The sequence below is a fragment of the Lepisma saccharinum genome, chromosome 15 (genome assembly GCF_977018435.1).
Source record: "Lepisma saccharinum chromosome 15, izLepSacc3.1, whole genome shotgun sequence".
Lineage (NCBI taxonomy): Eukaryota > Metazoa > Arthropoda > Insecta > Zygentoma > Lepismatidae > Lepisma > Lepisma saccharinum.
The window spans coordinates 56,228,552-56,243,421 of record NC_139243.1 but is presented as its reverse complement, the minus strand read 5'-3'; the positions used below and the strand labels follow the sequence as shown (position 1 = coordinate 56,243,421).

Genomic DNA, 14,870 nt, shown 5'->3' with positions numbered 1-14,870 from the left:
ATTATTATTATTATTAGTGGTAGTAGTAGTCATGTATATTCACTTGTTTTATTTGATTGATTAATTTGCCAGTTTTGGCTAATCGGGTGAATAATGATAAATGAAATGCATGAAGAGACAATCACTAACATTACACAAGATCCATATAGGATTATACTGGCCATGGATTTAGACGCAAAACCCTGGATAGTCTTTATAACGCGGTCCAGGGTATACTAAGCAAGGTTCACATTTGAGTGGCTTGAGAAAGTGTAACCCCTTTCATTTGTGGTTGAGACTCCGGCTAATGGCTGAAACCACTGTAAGCACTGCGTGGACCAGGGTTGTTAACCGTCCAAGAACCAATAAATTCTATTGATTTCTGCTGCAGGAACGGAACAATTTTTCTCATTTTTTAAATTAAATTAAATTCGGTACAACTTGTGTATTGCTTCATTCACAAAAGGTACATGGATTGTATTTAAATCCATCCGGAAAACAGGTCCCTGGGCCGAATTGAAATATCAGGTGGTTATAATTAAAGTGACGGTGTTCAGAGTGGTACAGCACGGGCTGTAATGAGAGTAGCAGTCTGAAACTTCGTAGATATGCTAATGAAGCAATGCGCTCGCGAATTATGAAAAAAAAAAAAAAAAAATAGTTCCAATTCTCGCCACCAGGGTAAAAAATGGCGCTGTAAGCAGTCAAAACTTGGTATAGTTACAGGAAAAACACTATAAATCGCAGAAAACAATACTCTTTGTAATAAAATATCGCTACAATTTCACTATTCGAATTACATGAACATTACTAAAGGAAAAAGCAACAAGCGTCACCAACAACAACCAGGGAGCTCACACAATGGTTAGGCAATTTCAGCGACTTTGACGTCAGTGTTATGGAAAATTCCACGTTTTGACTGCTTACAGCGCCGTTTTTTACCCTGGTGGCGAGAATTGGAACTTTTTTTTTTTTTTTTTTTTTTTTTTTTTTTTTTTTTTTTTGCATAATTCGCGAGCGCATTGCTTCATTATCATATCTACGAAGTTTCAGACTGCTACTCTCATTACAGCCCGTGCTGTACCACTCTGAACACCGTCATTTTAATTATAACCACCTGGTACTTTTAAAAAAGTTATTTAGGGTCCAGATCCAATTTTCTCTCCTGGACCGCAATTGAATTTATTTAAAATTCCTGGACCTTAAACAATCCACTTGCCCTCTCCTTGTTGGCAGCCGATCGAGGCTGTCTCGTTCCACAATGCAGCTGGTTTTATTAATTGCCCTGGTGGGCAACTTGTCACAGATCCACTTTCGCTGAGTTGCTTTCCTTCCCCCCACAGGCATCGACGAAGCAGTCGGCGACGCCATTGGACTCTCGGTGCTGAACCCAACCCACATGGAGGCCGAGGGGCTCCTGGCCAAGGCTCAGGACAAGGACGAAGAGGACATCAACTTCCTTTACCAGAGAGCGCTGGAGAAGGTAAGCACTTATCTGTACTCTCTCCACGGAATCTCTGGAAGAAGGTCGCGCATAGCGGCAGGGAAGGGTAGAAAATCGAGGGGGAAGAGCGAAGCAGTACACGCTGCTAGGAAGGCTGGTAACCGCAGTCGCTTATCCCCCTCCACGCAATCCCGTTCCGTCTCACATGTTTATTGGTGGAGGAACAGAGTATGGAAACAATTTTTTTGGAAGCAACGGTGCTTTTGAATGGCGAATTCTCTATGGTACAGCGTTTACCGATGGTGAACCACTTTTTCATATATTTTTATACCTTTACGTTAATATAGCTATGTATAGGTAATTGCCTATTATACAGGGCGATTCAAAAGTGTTGAACCATCATGTAATATCTGCAGATATTACTGAACATGTATGGAAGCATTATGCAATATCCAAACACGCGTGACAGTGACTTGTGACTGTTTCTCACTATATAAAGAAAAGTGTTTCTCAACCTTTAAAGTCAGTATGGAAGTAAATGGAGTACTTCCTTCTCTCTCTCTCTCTCTAATACATGAGTTTTCCCAATAGCTCTGTCCTTCTCTACTACCGCTGCGTCGCCAGATGTTACAAAATGTAAAAGTCATAAATTTCAAACAGTGAAATCATTATCCTGTAGAGTTTTATGCTCTATTTACTGACGGATTTATATAACCTGTCATAACTTCATGTGATCTGAAATTTCCATAATTATGCAATTTTGCAAAACACTTAATTTTGTCTAGTAAATACCTCAAAAGCCATAAATATGAAACCGCTTGAACAGTTTTATTTTTCTATGGGATCTATGATGTTTGTAGATATGATATTCTTCGCCTGAGTAAATTAATTTGCTTAATAGGAGAGTTATATATATATATATATATGCATTGGTTATTTGTATAAATCATCAGACCGTAACACGAAAAAGTTGGTTAGCGAGAAACTTTTCGGTTTGTCGCGATACACGTGCAGACCAAGCGAGAAAAGTGTTGACCATTGTTTGAAGTTATTTTTAGAATGCATTGTTACTCCACAACACCGTAATTTATTCCGCAATCGTACTTTATTTATGCTGGCTGTCTCGCGTATCAAATTCATTGCGCGCCACCAAGGTTACAATTCAGTTGCAGGCAGGTGCCCCGTTTCGTAAGAAGTGCAGTGTGCTTTATTTTCCGGAAAAAAATATATCTTAATGTTTGTTTTGTATTTATTTAATTCTGTTTATGTAAAAGATACAACATTCAACGAAAGAAGTAACAATAGTTGCGTGTATTACACATATTATGCAAATGTAAAATAGTAAATAGTTAGGTCGAAATATAAAGATGTACATGCAAATCTTGAGGTACCTATTTTTTCTTTTTCAAAATGCATCAAATACATAGATTTTGAAGATTTCCTATACGATATTAAGGAACTAAATTTGTCACAATCATTAGCGATTAACAGCGACTCGATGCTCCTCCGTTTGTTGATCTGGCAACGCCGCGGTCCATTTAACCCATACTGTCTATTAAGGTTGAGACACTCTATAGTTGGTGTATTTATTTCATTATCGTCGAAATAGGCACTGCTACTAAAAACACGTTGTGCCCCAGAGTATGAATTGCTCTCCATGTTGCAAGTGGAAGCGTTTCTTAAAATTGTATATTAAGCTGGGTACGATGTTTGTAAAATATGTGGAATAGAAATTAACAGAATCTTACGTATTCCTTATGGAGAAAACAAAACGGAACAACTTCAAAGTACGACGAATCAAATGGTAATTCGACTTTTCCGCCTGGCAATCAAATCTTTAAGTCCTCCTCCGTAGTCGAGCGGGTTAAGGCGTTCACTCGTCTTGAGATCGTTCGCTGCGGGACGGCGTAGGTTCGAATCCGGCTCTGGTCGGAATTTATTCGGCCTACGTATAGGGCCGGTGGCAACCCACCATCGTGAGGAAATTGGGAAGCTCCGAGTGAGTGAGTGAGCGTAACCTGGTCAAGAAGATCTACAATAACGGCTAGGGGTTCGTCGGGCTGATCACCCGTCACCCCAACACTGGTCTGAGACCTCCACGCTATAACAGGTGACGGCGGAACAATGTGGGAGGGAGACCAGCAGTCGGTAGGTAAGCCAAGGCCCTTCAAAGGGCTGTAGCGCTGTGGGTTATGTTATAATCAAATCTTTAACCTGTCCTCTTTCGTTCATGTGTTTTTCTACGCGAAGGATGCTTGGTATTACCAAGGGAACAAGCAAAATAATACTCCCATAAGCATAATGCTAAGTTTTCTCTTCCTCTTCAGCGCACAGACCTCTCCTTCCTCATCTCGCCGAACCCTCGCGGGTGGTTAACACATCGCTCTGCGACGCCAAGGGTCCCGGGTTCGAACCCCGCTCGGGCTTGGTTGTTTGCGAATGTTCATTCACCAATTTCATCATTTCATCACTCATCCCCATCTTCGCAAATTAGCCAAGAGGCACAAAACGTGAAGTAAAATAAACTAAATCAATCAATCTCTCCTCGTCTCCCTGCGGGTATAGTTCGGTGGGGAGGAACAGTTTATGGTCCTCGCGTCTGGCTGGACACAAACTGTTCCTCCTGCTCTTAAATGAAGCTGGTGGTTTCACCCGACTTCTTCCCTGGTTTGAATTGGCTGGGCTGGGTCAGTTGGGTGGCCACTCTGGTCACGCGACTTAACTGTTATAATTCTTGTTTTGAATTATATAAAATATCAGGTTGATGCAACTCCGGGAAGATATGTCTGACAGTTGCAGGAACTCATTATTCTTGTGTATGACACCATTACACCAGACATGCTTAGCCGTGTTCATATAAACTTGGAACGACGTTTGCGGATGTGTGAACTTGAAACAGGACAAATATTTAGCACATTCTGTCAAGTGCTGTTCGTACCTAATGTAACCATATCACATGGAATAACCTGAAAACAATTCAACACATGTTAAAATAGGTTTCACCATTCGATTTTGAAGAAAATTTCACATGATTTTCAAACGTCACATGCCCCTATTCCCATTTGAAAGAAATAAGTTGAACCCAAGATGGTTATAGAGTGTCTAGTATGCATCAAGGATGCTATACTTGATCGCATTTGTTTCCATTCATTTGCAGTAATATCTGTAGAAATTATAAATGTTTCTTTACACTTTTGAATCACCCTGTATTATACAACTGTTAAAACAATCTTCTAAACCGGAATTTAAGTAAATTATTCAAACAACTTATAATCTGGTTTATGTACGACGCTGATCGTTCTCCATGGCACCTTTCTGATGAGCAGGTTTCCTCCTTGGATCTAAGCAGGGAGGGCGAGGAAGCCGAAGATAATGGCTGTTTAAAAACACGCTGCCTGCGGGATCATTTCCACCGCTGATTAGATAACACCCATGTCCATGCACAATAAAACACGAATATGAGACTACAAATTCCATACGAGATGGCACTAGGAAATTACAAGTTCTTATTTGTATATTATTAATATAAGCTCATTCAAGTTTTTCAGAAGTTTTAATATTTAAAATCCCTATTAAACACATTGTATCATAATGTACCATAATGTGGTATTCTTGTGGTAAACCTCCCATTTTACAACACAACATATCATATTTTCACAATAGTAATTAATACACCTTACTTTATAGGATAACCAATAAGAGAAACTATGACAAAGTATGGGAAATGTGCAAGAGGTGTACTATGATGACACACACGTACACAAGTAGTATCCAAGGCTGTACGTAGAAATGAAATACGTACGTACACGTGAGAGGACGACCAGCACGTACTGATATCGGCTCCAAATACTACGCTCCGCTAGAGGCGCTCAGCGGGATGCTACCTGTCACAGCCCGCTATCGCTGGTTTACGTACGTACAAACAACGCGTCAGTGTACGCGACTAGCGATCTGCCTGCTTTTCACTTCCTGGCGAAATGTTCTTCATGTGTTGTGACCTCCGTCAACTCCTACCAGTCCCATAGGGTCCTATCTCACGGCGCAAAACAAAAGAATGTCGCACCGCGTCCCATTTCAAGTGGAAATATTATATGTCGATATCACCCGTTCTGATGTTCTGGTGTTTCCATATTTATGTGCATCCCCAGTATGCCGCGATGGCTCAGTTGGTAACGCGTCTGACTACCATGCTAAAGGTCCTGGTTTCGATCCCCGGCCGGTTCAAATCCGGAAACTTTTCTAACGTGGAAGCGGCCCCGGCGCCCACCCAGCGTCGAATGACATGGGTACCTTGGAGAGACCCTGGGGGTAAAGGCAGTCAGGGGCGTGATGCTGATCACATCACGCCACTCACGACCGGATCAAGAAAGTGTTACCCCCACACCGATACGCCTTTGGCGTGGTGCTAAGCACAGGGGAGCACTTTACCTTTTTTTACCTGTATGTCCAACGGGAAAAGGAGGTGTCAGCTTTCATTGGTTACTTTTTAAAATGAGTAACTGGTAATTTATAGGCAGTTAGCAGTTATTTTTCTACGCATTTCAACAGGACGAGCGCGTACAAATCTAGACTGACAAAATCGCCACTGACGGTCCTATGTTCGAGTCCCGGCGTGTGCAGGAGTGTGGATGTGATTTCACCAATTTCATGTTATTACCAGTCATCCTCATCGTTGCGATTAGCCAAAAGTGTTATAAAAGCTATGCTAAATAACAAAAATATAATCTCCACAAAATTGAAATACAATGTTAATCTTCAGCAGTGTCTGGAAGCAACCAGTTACTTGTTATTCAGTTACAAGTAACAGTTACCTTATTTGAGGAATTCTAATTGTAACTATAGGTCTTTTCTACTGTTACGGCGGCCAGTCCTCGTTCTGGCAAAGGAAGTGGGGAGCGGGGATTACGCCTCAGACCAACCAGACAACAGCGTTGGCGCCAAGAGACACGACGCGGCGAGAAGAAGTACTACGTGAACCTCGTTCTACTGCCTGCTGCGTTTCTCATCGCCTGGATTGGTCGCTTCCCCGCACCCCACTTCCCTTGCCAGCATTGGATCGGCCGCCGTAAGAGAAGAAAATACCTTTAGCTGCTTTTAAATAAAAATGTATGTTATCAATAGTTAATTATTACAGTTACTTTACAGCACTTAAATCATTAACTCGAAAATTTGTAATGTAGGGAAGAGTTAAATTTGGCAACTCAGTTCCAATGAAGGTGTCTCCTCTGGATGCCAAGGTGAAAGGATTTTCGTGGAATCTCCTACAGCAAAGAAGCTAAGCCTCGTTGCATGCTAAATTTAGAACACTAACGCTGTACTGCATTTCGTCACTCTAATTGAACACGAAGACTTCAGTGTTTTGGTGGATATCTGCATTCATCAGTGGCGTAGCATGGGCATTTCGGGCGGGAACCCCAAGTCCGAAGAAAGGGTCGGCCCTTTTTTGCTTAATAATTTACTTATGGTATTAGTCGCCACAGGTTTTTTTTATTTGCCTGAAGTTAGCTGGGTTTTCAATAAAACATCATCCATGCATGTTTTAGCTACAAAATGAAATGCCTCACTATGCAACAAATGTTTTGAACTCTGGTGTTTTATACCTTTTATATACCTTTCGGCATGATGCAAGACATTAAAAACCTACCTGAATCACAAGCGCCTCTGCATAACAGTAGACGTCAATATTGTGGATGATCCAACTACTGATTGATTTGGTTAATTTTACTTCGCTTTTCTACCACTTTTGGTTAATCGCGAATATGAATATGAGTGAAGATATTGAAGAAGGGACGCTCACAAAGAACACCGCTGCTCATGCCGGGATTCGAACCAGGGACCTCTGTCGTCTTGGTGCGCTGTGCAAAACACTCTGACACGGAGGTGGGTGGATGATCCAACTATCGTACACTCAACTGACGTAACAGTGCCGATTAGTAATTCAGACCACTGTTTATTACATCTTGAGAATGCTGATAAACATTTTAAAATAATTTTGTCCAGAGACCATTCGATGTTAAGAGTTTTCAAATGAATGCTAAACATTTCCATTGACACAATATTAAGCAGTTAGATACTAACGAAATAATAATAATCATTAAAAAAATAGTTTTGCGGGTTAAGTGGTACAGCAGCCACAGGCTGAACTTCTACCAGGAGGACTTCACCAACGTATTTGACAAAGCCTGTGTTGATCTTTTAGTTTTTAATGCACATCGCTGTTCGTGCGATAAATTATACAATGCAGTGGTCATTAAGAAAAGGTATATTTGAGATTGGTAAAGTTACGTCAGCCAATATTGCGTATTGTAGCATCACATAGCACGAGTGGCACGAGCGCGAAGAACTGGGTAGGAATTCTACCGCTGTCGTCTGCTTCAGAAGGCAGGAAGGGTCACATGAACCAATCACGTAGCCCTCTGCTCCGTACGCTGGCGTACGAGAGAGCATTTGCGCGCGTGCTGTAGAGATCCAAGCTTTCCCCCCAGATAGACAGCAAGGAATATAGAGTCCTTTACGCCGAACCTGCCCGGCGTACGGCCAGGAAAGGCATTGAAAAAAATGCTAGAACGAGTGTTGTTTGTGAGGCGTTGCAAGCGAATCGCGAAATATAGCTATTTTAATGCCATGAAGGTCAAACATATATGAAATTAGTCAAATTTTACTTTATATTTACAGCATTTACGCATTTTTGAAATTTTAAATCGGGGAACGCCGGGCGTACGGGCGTACTATAACGCTACGCCACTGCTTATCATTCATCCTCATCTTCTTGATTAGCTGAAAGGCGCAGAAAAACGAATGAACACAGGTGTGAGTGGTTAGAGCCCTTCTTCTGGATGCGAGACTGAGGTTTACACTCATAGACTCAGAGTACCAACGCCTGTACCCTGTCCCAACAATCTCTGGAGCTAAACCACGCATAGCGTCAGAGAAGGAGAGGAAATAGAGTGGGCAAAACGAAGCAGTACACGCTGCTACGAAGGTAACGGCAGTCGCTTTCCCCTCTCCACGCAAACCCGTTTCCTCTCATGCGTTCATTGGTGGAGCCGTCTCGCCTCAACACATGCGCAGAGACTTGTTTCCGTTCGCTTGCTCCAGAGAGCACTGAAATAGGTTATACTAATGCACATGTAAACTATTCTCCACTTGACGAATACTATGAATTATATGACGACAAAAGTTCCGCAATCAGAATTTATGCACACTGCAAACTACTGACTGACTTGATTTTTGACTTGGCATATGTTTTCTTGCAGAGTGATCTCTCTTTTCTTCCTTCGTTTAACTTTAAAATGTTGCAATTTTAGTATTGTCATAGTGCAACAAAATGTCTTCTTGAAAATACTCCTTAACTTCCTGAAGCTCTCTAAAAGTTTGTAAAAACACTTGATTTAGAACAGTAGTAATAAATTTATCTTTAATGTACATTATATAACTTCAATTTTGTCGCTCTAAAGTTTTCTTAACGTAATTCCATTGCTCGGTTTGTCAACATATTTAATGTCTTATTTGCAGGAGCTAATGTAGTGCCATCTATCCGAGAAAGCATGAATCATTGTTAAGGTGCATTGTTTAAGATGCTTGCTTGCTGTTGTCTCGGTATTGCACCAATCTTGAGAAAGATTGCTTAGGACTGGAGACGGAATCTTTGCATTTATGTTTTGATGTAGTGAAAAGAAAAGTTTTCGCATGTTATTTCCAAAGGGGAATTGCTGTATAACACAGGAATTGAAATGCCAAAATGGTCCCACAATGTTTTTCATGAACAAATACCATGTGCCACTTTAACAATAACATTTAAGCTTTTATTGTCAGTTGTCCTGGGTAGCTCAGTTGGTTAGAGCAGGTGGACTTAAGGTAAGTCGGGTCTGCGAGTTCGAGTCCACCGCAAGAGAACGATAACTTTTATCTTTACAAATTACATTTAACTTTTTTATCTAGTTTTTAACAAATATATTTTATGTTTTTAGCGACACGTATTTCATATTTGATAGTTGAATTTAGGATGTTCATGTGTGCAAATCTAGAAATGACGTTATATCTCATTACTGATTGACTGTTTTTCTTGGTGATTTTTTTCTTTGAGTGGTGTTTCATTGCATGGACATCCGGAAGGGGGCAAGGAAGGGCCACGCCCTCCACCTGGAAAATGAATGTTCACCTAAAAAGTATATATTTCACACATAATTTCATTTCACTCAACGTAATTTATGTTAATTTTTATGAGGGCTTTGAAGGGACCTGATAATTTCAGACTGAAGCAGTGTTTTTTTGAGGAGGTATCGCTATTATAAGAGAAAACATGCCTCTTTTGCACCCTCTGGAAAAAAATTCACCTTGGTTGACTTCCATGCTTGACTACCATGCTAAAGGTCCTGGGTTCGATCCCCGGCCGGTTCAAATCCGGGAACTTTTCTAGCGCTGGAAGCGGCCCCGGCGCCCACCCAGCGTCGAATGACATGGGTACCTGGGGGAAACCCTGGGGGAGTAAAGGCGGTCAGAGGCGTGATGCTGATTCCATCACCCCCACTCACGACCGAATCAAGAAAGTGTGCGGCGTTACCCCCACACCCCTATACGCCTTCATGGCGTGGTGCTAAGCACAGAGTAGCACTTTACTTTTTTTACTTTTTACATTAATACCCACACGAATATTACTTTCTCTTCCAGGTGCATATTTTTATCATACTAACAAGCTTCTTAGGTATTCAAACTCGACTAATATATTATATAATTTATCTCTTTTGACCAAATCATATGCTTTTTTTAAATCAATGAATAGCTGATGGACATTTTCATTATATTCCCACTTTTTTTCAAGTGTGTCTGATGTGAAAAAATTGATCTTTTACGTTTAAATCCACATTGATAATCACCTATAATTTCATTAGCATATGGGGTAAGTCTTGTTAACAGAATGTTAGATAATATTTTATATGTTGTTGAGAGTAGAGAAATTCCACGGTAATTATTGCACTTCATTTTATCACCTTTTTAAAACACAGGAACAATTATGGATTCTTTCCACTGTTGAGTTAATATTCCATATTAAACAAATTAATTTATGAATTTGACATATTAACGAATTTCCACCATATTTAATTAACTCATCTGGTATTAAGTCAAAGCCAGGTGCTATGTTATTCTTTAGCCTTTTAATAGCATCCTTAACTTCAGTCAAGTTAGGTTCTGGAACTAAAGGTTCTGCTGTGTGCACTTCATTTACTTCTGATTTATCTCATACATGAACATTTGAAAGGTCATTAAAGTAGTTCTTCCATCTATTTAGAATATCGTTTGGGTCAGCTAGAAAATCACCGTCTTTATCTTTTATCAAGTTTGCTTTAGGTTGCCACCCCTTTCTAAACTCATTTACACCTTTATATAAATCTCTGATATTTTTGATAATCCACAATTAACGAAATTGAAACAAACCGCAAAAATAAAAATATCATCAGGTTACACATGTTTGATACATATATTCCTTTTTAAGCTGTCTGTAAATATATAATTCAACATATCTTCTCTCATTTACATATACATTTGAAGATATTTCGATGTTTATATTCCTAAAGGTTTTTTCTTATTCTCTGCAGATCGGCTTCTTCTTCTTGTCTACAGATGAGCTTCTTCTTCTTCTAGTACGGGAAGGTTTCTTCTTTTTGTATTACAGGAAGGCTCCTTCTTCTTCTTGTACGGGAAGGTCTCTTCTTATTCTAATACATGAAGACTTCTTCTTGATACATATACCGTAAGAAAACTTCTTCTTTTGATATAGTACTTCCTATAATACAGAGAGATTTCTTCTTCTTCTAATACTGGAAGGCTTCTTCTTCTTCTAGTACGGAAAACTTCTTATTCTTGTAATACACGAAAATTTCTTCTAATTGTTACATCTGCCAACAGCCTGTTGTGCTATTTACATGCTTCTTCTTCTTCTATTGTTGCCCCCTGTCCACGCCTGGGATCTTTAGGGTTGCTCTCCTCTTTAGCAATGTCGTGTTTCAGGCCCAGTGGATCTGGAACCCAGACTGGTGGCTGGATAATCTCTCCACCCTCTTTCCTGCGTATCTTTAATACAGCTTCGTGGGTTTTGCGGCCTGCCCGCTTTCCACGTTTCTTAGCCATCTGCAAAACTATCTAGTTCCCCCTTCCTCGGGTCGCTGTTATATAACTACTGCGCCACCGACTAACTATGGCAACAAAGGGGCAGTTAAGGTTCGCGTCTTCTCACGCGCCCAGTTTAGCCCGGTGCTGCAATAAAATGCGCAACTCATCGTGATTTGGGGCAGCCTAGGACTTGGCGCCACCAAGGGAAACAACCAAAAGCTCTGATGGGAAAACTCCTTTCCAAACAGAAATCCGAAATCGTTTCCTGACTTCTTTAATCTTCTCACCGCAACATATGTGATTGTTACAGTAATTTTATTCTCCTCTTTCATAATCCATTGTTGTCAGTTTATTATAAATCAAGCATCAATTATCTATTAACAATATATGCATTTGGTTTTCGTTTTCCTTTATCTTATTTAAATCGTTTAAGCAATACGAAATCCAGGCTTTATCTAGTTTTGCCATCTGTTAGTTACCTTTTTATCTATTTACAATTGGTTTTAGCCATACAGGCACGTGACATGAGTTACATTTTGAAGCAACTAACTGTAACTCAGTTACATTCTGAAGCGAGTAACTGTAACTCAGTTAATTTTGAAGCAACTAACTGTAACTCAGTGACTTTCTGAAGCAAGTAACTGTAACTCAGTTACTTTCTGAAGCGATTAACCAGTGGCTGCGATTAGGGGACCGCTTGCCTCCCCTTTTCGTCACTTATGCCTCCGCACTATACTAAATCTATTCCACAAAGCGAAATGTAGTGTTTTTGCCCCCAGTTCTGGCACCTTGCCCCCCGGTTTTGGAACCCAATCGCCGCCACTGCGAGTAACTGTAACTCAGTTAATTTTGAAGCAACTAACTGTAACTCAGTGACTTTCTGAAGCAAAGAACTGTAAGTCAGTTACTTTTTAAGCAAGTAACTGTTGCATTTTAAAAAAATAACTTTCCAAACACTGTCTTTCACTCTTGAATCATGATCCAACTGTTTGTATTTCTCCACCTTGCATGTTGCAATAACTTGGAGTCTTCCTTGCAGCTGCCTGTCCTAGCGTACTCCCTAGCCTTGGAGGAGTGGCGCTGGGGAGTGTTCGAAGGCTCCATCCCAGAGGACGAGATGAATGAGGAGTGGTGGAGGCTGAGGGCCCTGTACCAGGGGTTGATCCCCCCAGTCCCCAGAACGGAGGATGACCTGGACCCTGCATCCAAGATTCACGTAGCTGCCGATGTATCCTATATCCGGTAAGACGCAATAGAATCTAAAGCCGCCCGCACACGATTCAATTGTAATTCAAACAGAGCATTCGTGATCCAAGAAATCGACAATTGAAAGTCGCCGAACAAGGTTCCCACCGCTCTCCATTAACGTATCTTTTTCTTAAGGTTGGTCCACACGTAATGTTTTATCCTCAGTCATGCATGATCATGCTAGACGGATGAAACAAAACATTACGTGTGGCCGGCATGTTTTTGGTCCATAGGCGGAGTTTCGTTCGTCTACTTGGGGGGGGGGGGGGTGCTAACTGGGGCTAACATTATTCAGTCATTTATGCATTACGAAAACCATCACGGGCCTTCTCCTTGGGAAACAGGCGTCCCCACGTCGCCTTATCCAAAATAAATGAAATTGAGTTGATGACGAGTGGGTCACTTTTATGAAAGAACACGCTATTATAGGTAGTTTCAATAATGTGGGGCATACTATATACGCTCAGCATACAACCAGAATTTGTCAGAAGTATGAGAAAATCAAATTTTGTTTCTAAGTCTGAAATATGGGTGTCCTATACAAAGTATACCTACCTTTTGTTGTATTCTGTAACAAAACATAATTTGAATTTCTTTCCTTAAGTGAGATTGACACACGACAACAGTAGCACGAAATTTTTATGATGATTTTTTTAAAATTCATGTTGTACATGTTCTCTATCCTTAATTACTTTGTGCACATGCGTTTGGGGGAGCTAATTCCTGCCTGGGGGGGACAAAGCCCCCCTAGCCCCTACCAAACTACTCCTATGTTATCGTCTCACATGAACTGAATGAGGTTGGACGACCGCTCGATAAAGACGGATGGGCTTGTTACTTGCCTGGCCCCCCACACTTTACCTCCGCACTCGAGGTTCGGTGCACTTCGTACTCGGCTCAGATTTGTCTAGGGCTATCTTTCTTTGTACGACAATGCACGTGGGTTGATACAAGTCAACATAATTATACAGGGTGGCTCAATAAGTCACTTAACACCCTCAGTACAAGGCCACTGCGGCATGGAATGTGGAAATGGCGATGACCAATCATCGCCTGGCCAAGGGGAACCACATTGACGCCACCCACACGGTCGGCGGCCATCTTGATGTCCGCCATCTTGAATTCAACTTCAGAATTTTAAATGGGAAGGGGGTCGTGCGACATATCAAAATGGGCTAGAATTTCACGAGAAATGCAATGGTAAAGGTTTTTTCGACGTATCTTTAACCAATAAAAAGTTATGACTGAATTCTTGTACCAATTAGCTCCTTTTCGAGGTGTTAGAAAAATGCCTTAAAATTTGATTAGCACGTAGGTAACGCATCGAGATCAAGGTGACGTCTAGGGAGAGAATTCTGATCCCACATTCATGGAACGCATCATAACTGGTGACGAGACATGAGTCTACGAGTTTGACATGCAAACAAGTCAACAGTCATCAGAATGGAGGACAAAAGACGAGCCGAAACCGAAGAAACCACGTCAAAGTCGCTCAAAAATCAAGGTGATGCGCATTGTTTTCTTCGATATTCGTATTTTGATGCATCATGAATTCGTTCCAGAGGGACAGACGGTCAATAAAGAATACTATTTGGCCGTATTGAAGCGTTTGCGTGAGAAAATCCGTCAGAAACGGCCAGATTTGTGGAAGAACAATTCGTGGATTTTACACGACGATAATGCGCCATCGCCTAGAGTGACAGTTCTGACCGAATTTAAGGCCAAAAACACAATAAATACCATCGAACAACCACCGTATTCACCAGATCTGGCCCCATGTGACTTCTTTATGTTTCCAAAACTAACATTGCCGCTCCGAGGTACCCGTTTTGACTCGATTGAAGCCATAGAGCAAAATTCGTGGAAGGAGCTGAAGGCCATACCGGAAAGCGCCTATAAAAAGTGTTTCCAAGACTGGAAAAAACGCTGGTATATGCGTGTTGCATAAAATGGGGCCTACTTTGAAGGCGATAAATTAAATATTGAATAAATGAAAATTGTGCGTTTTATTCAACAATTTCCGGTACTTTTTTGACAGAATATACATTACATATAAAAAGGTTCTTGACGGTGTGCAGAATCCATTTAC

At 41.0% G+C, this 14,870-nt stretch overlaps 1 protein-coding gene across 1 annotated transcript in view; it reads left to right on the top strand.

Annotated features, from left to right (window-relative positions):
* LOC145999712 (angiotensin-converting enzyme-like) overlaps nt 1-14,870 on the top strand; it is a 292,863-nt gene that overhangs the window by 144,903 nt on the left and 133,090 nt on the right. Inside the window, exons 9-10 of the mRNA XM_083136993.1 lie at nt 1,323-1,462; nt 12,573-12,775. Coding sequence (XP_082993119.1) covers nt 1,323-1,462; nt 12,573-12,775 — 343 coding nt within the window. The remainder of the gene's footprint in view (nt 1-1,322; nt 1,463-12,572; nt 12,776-14,870) is intronic.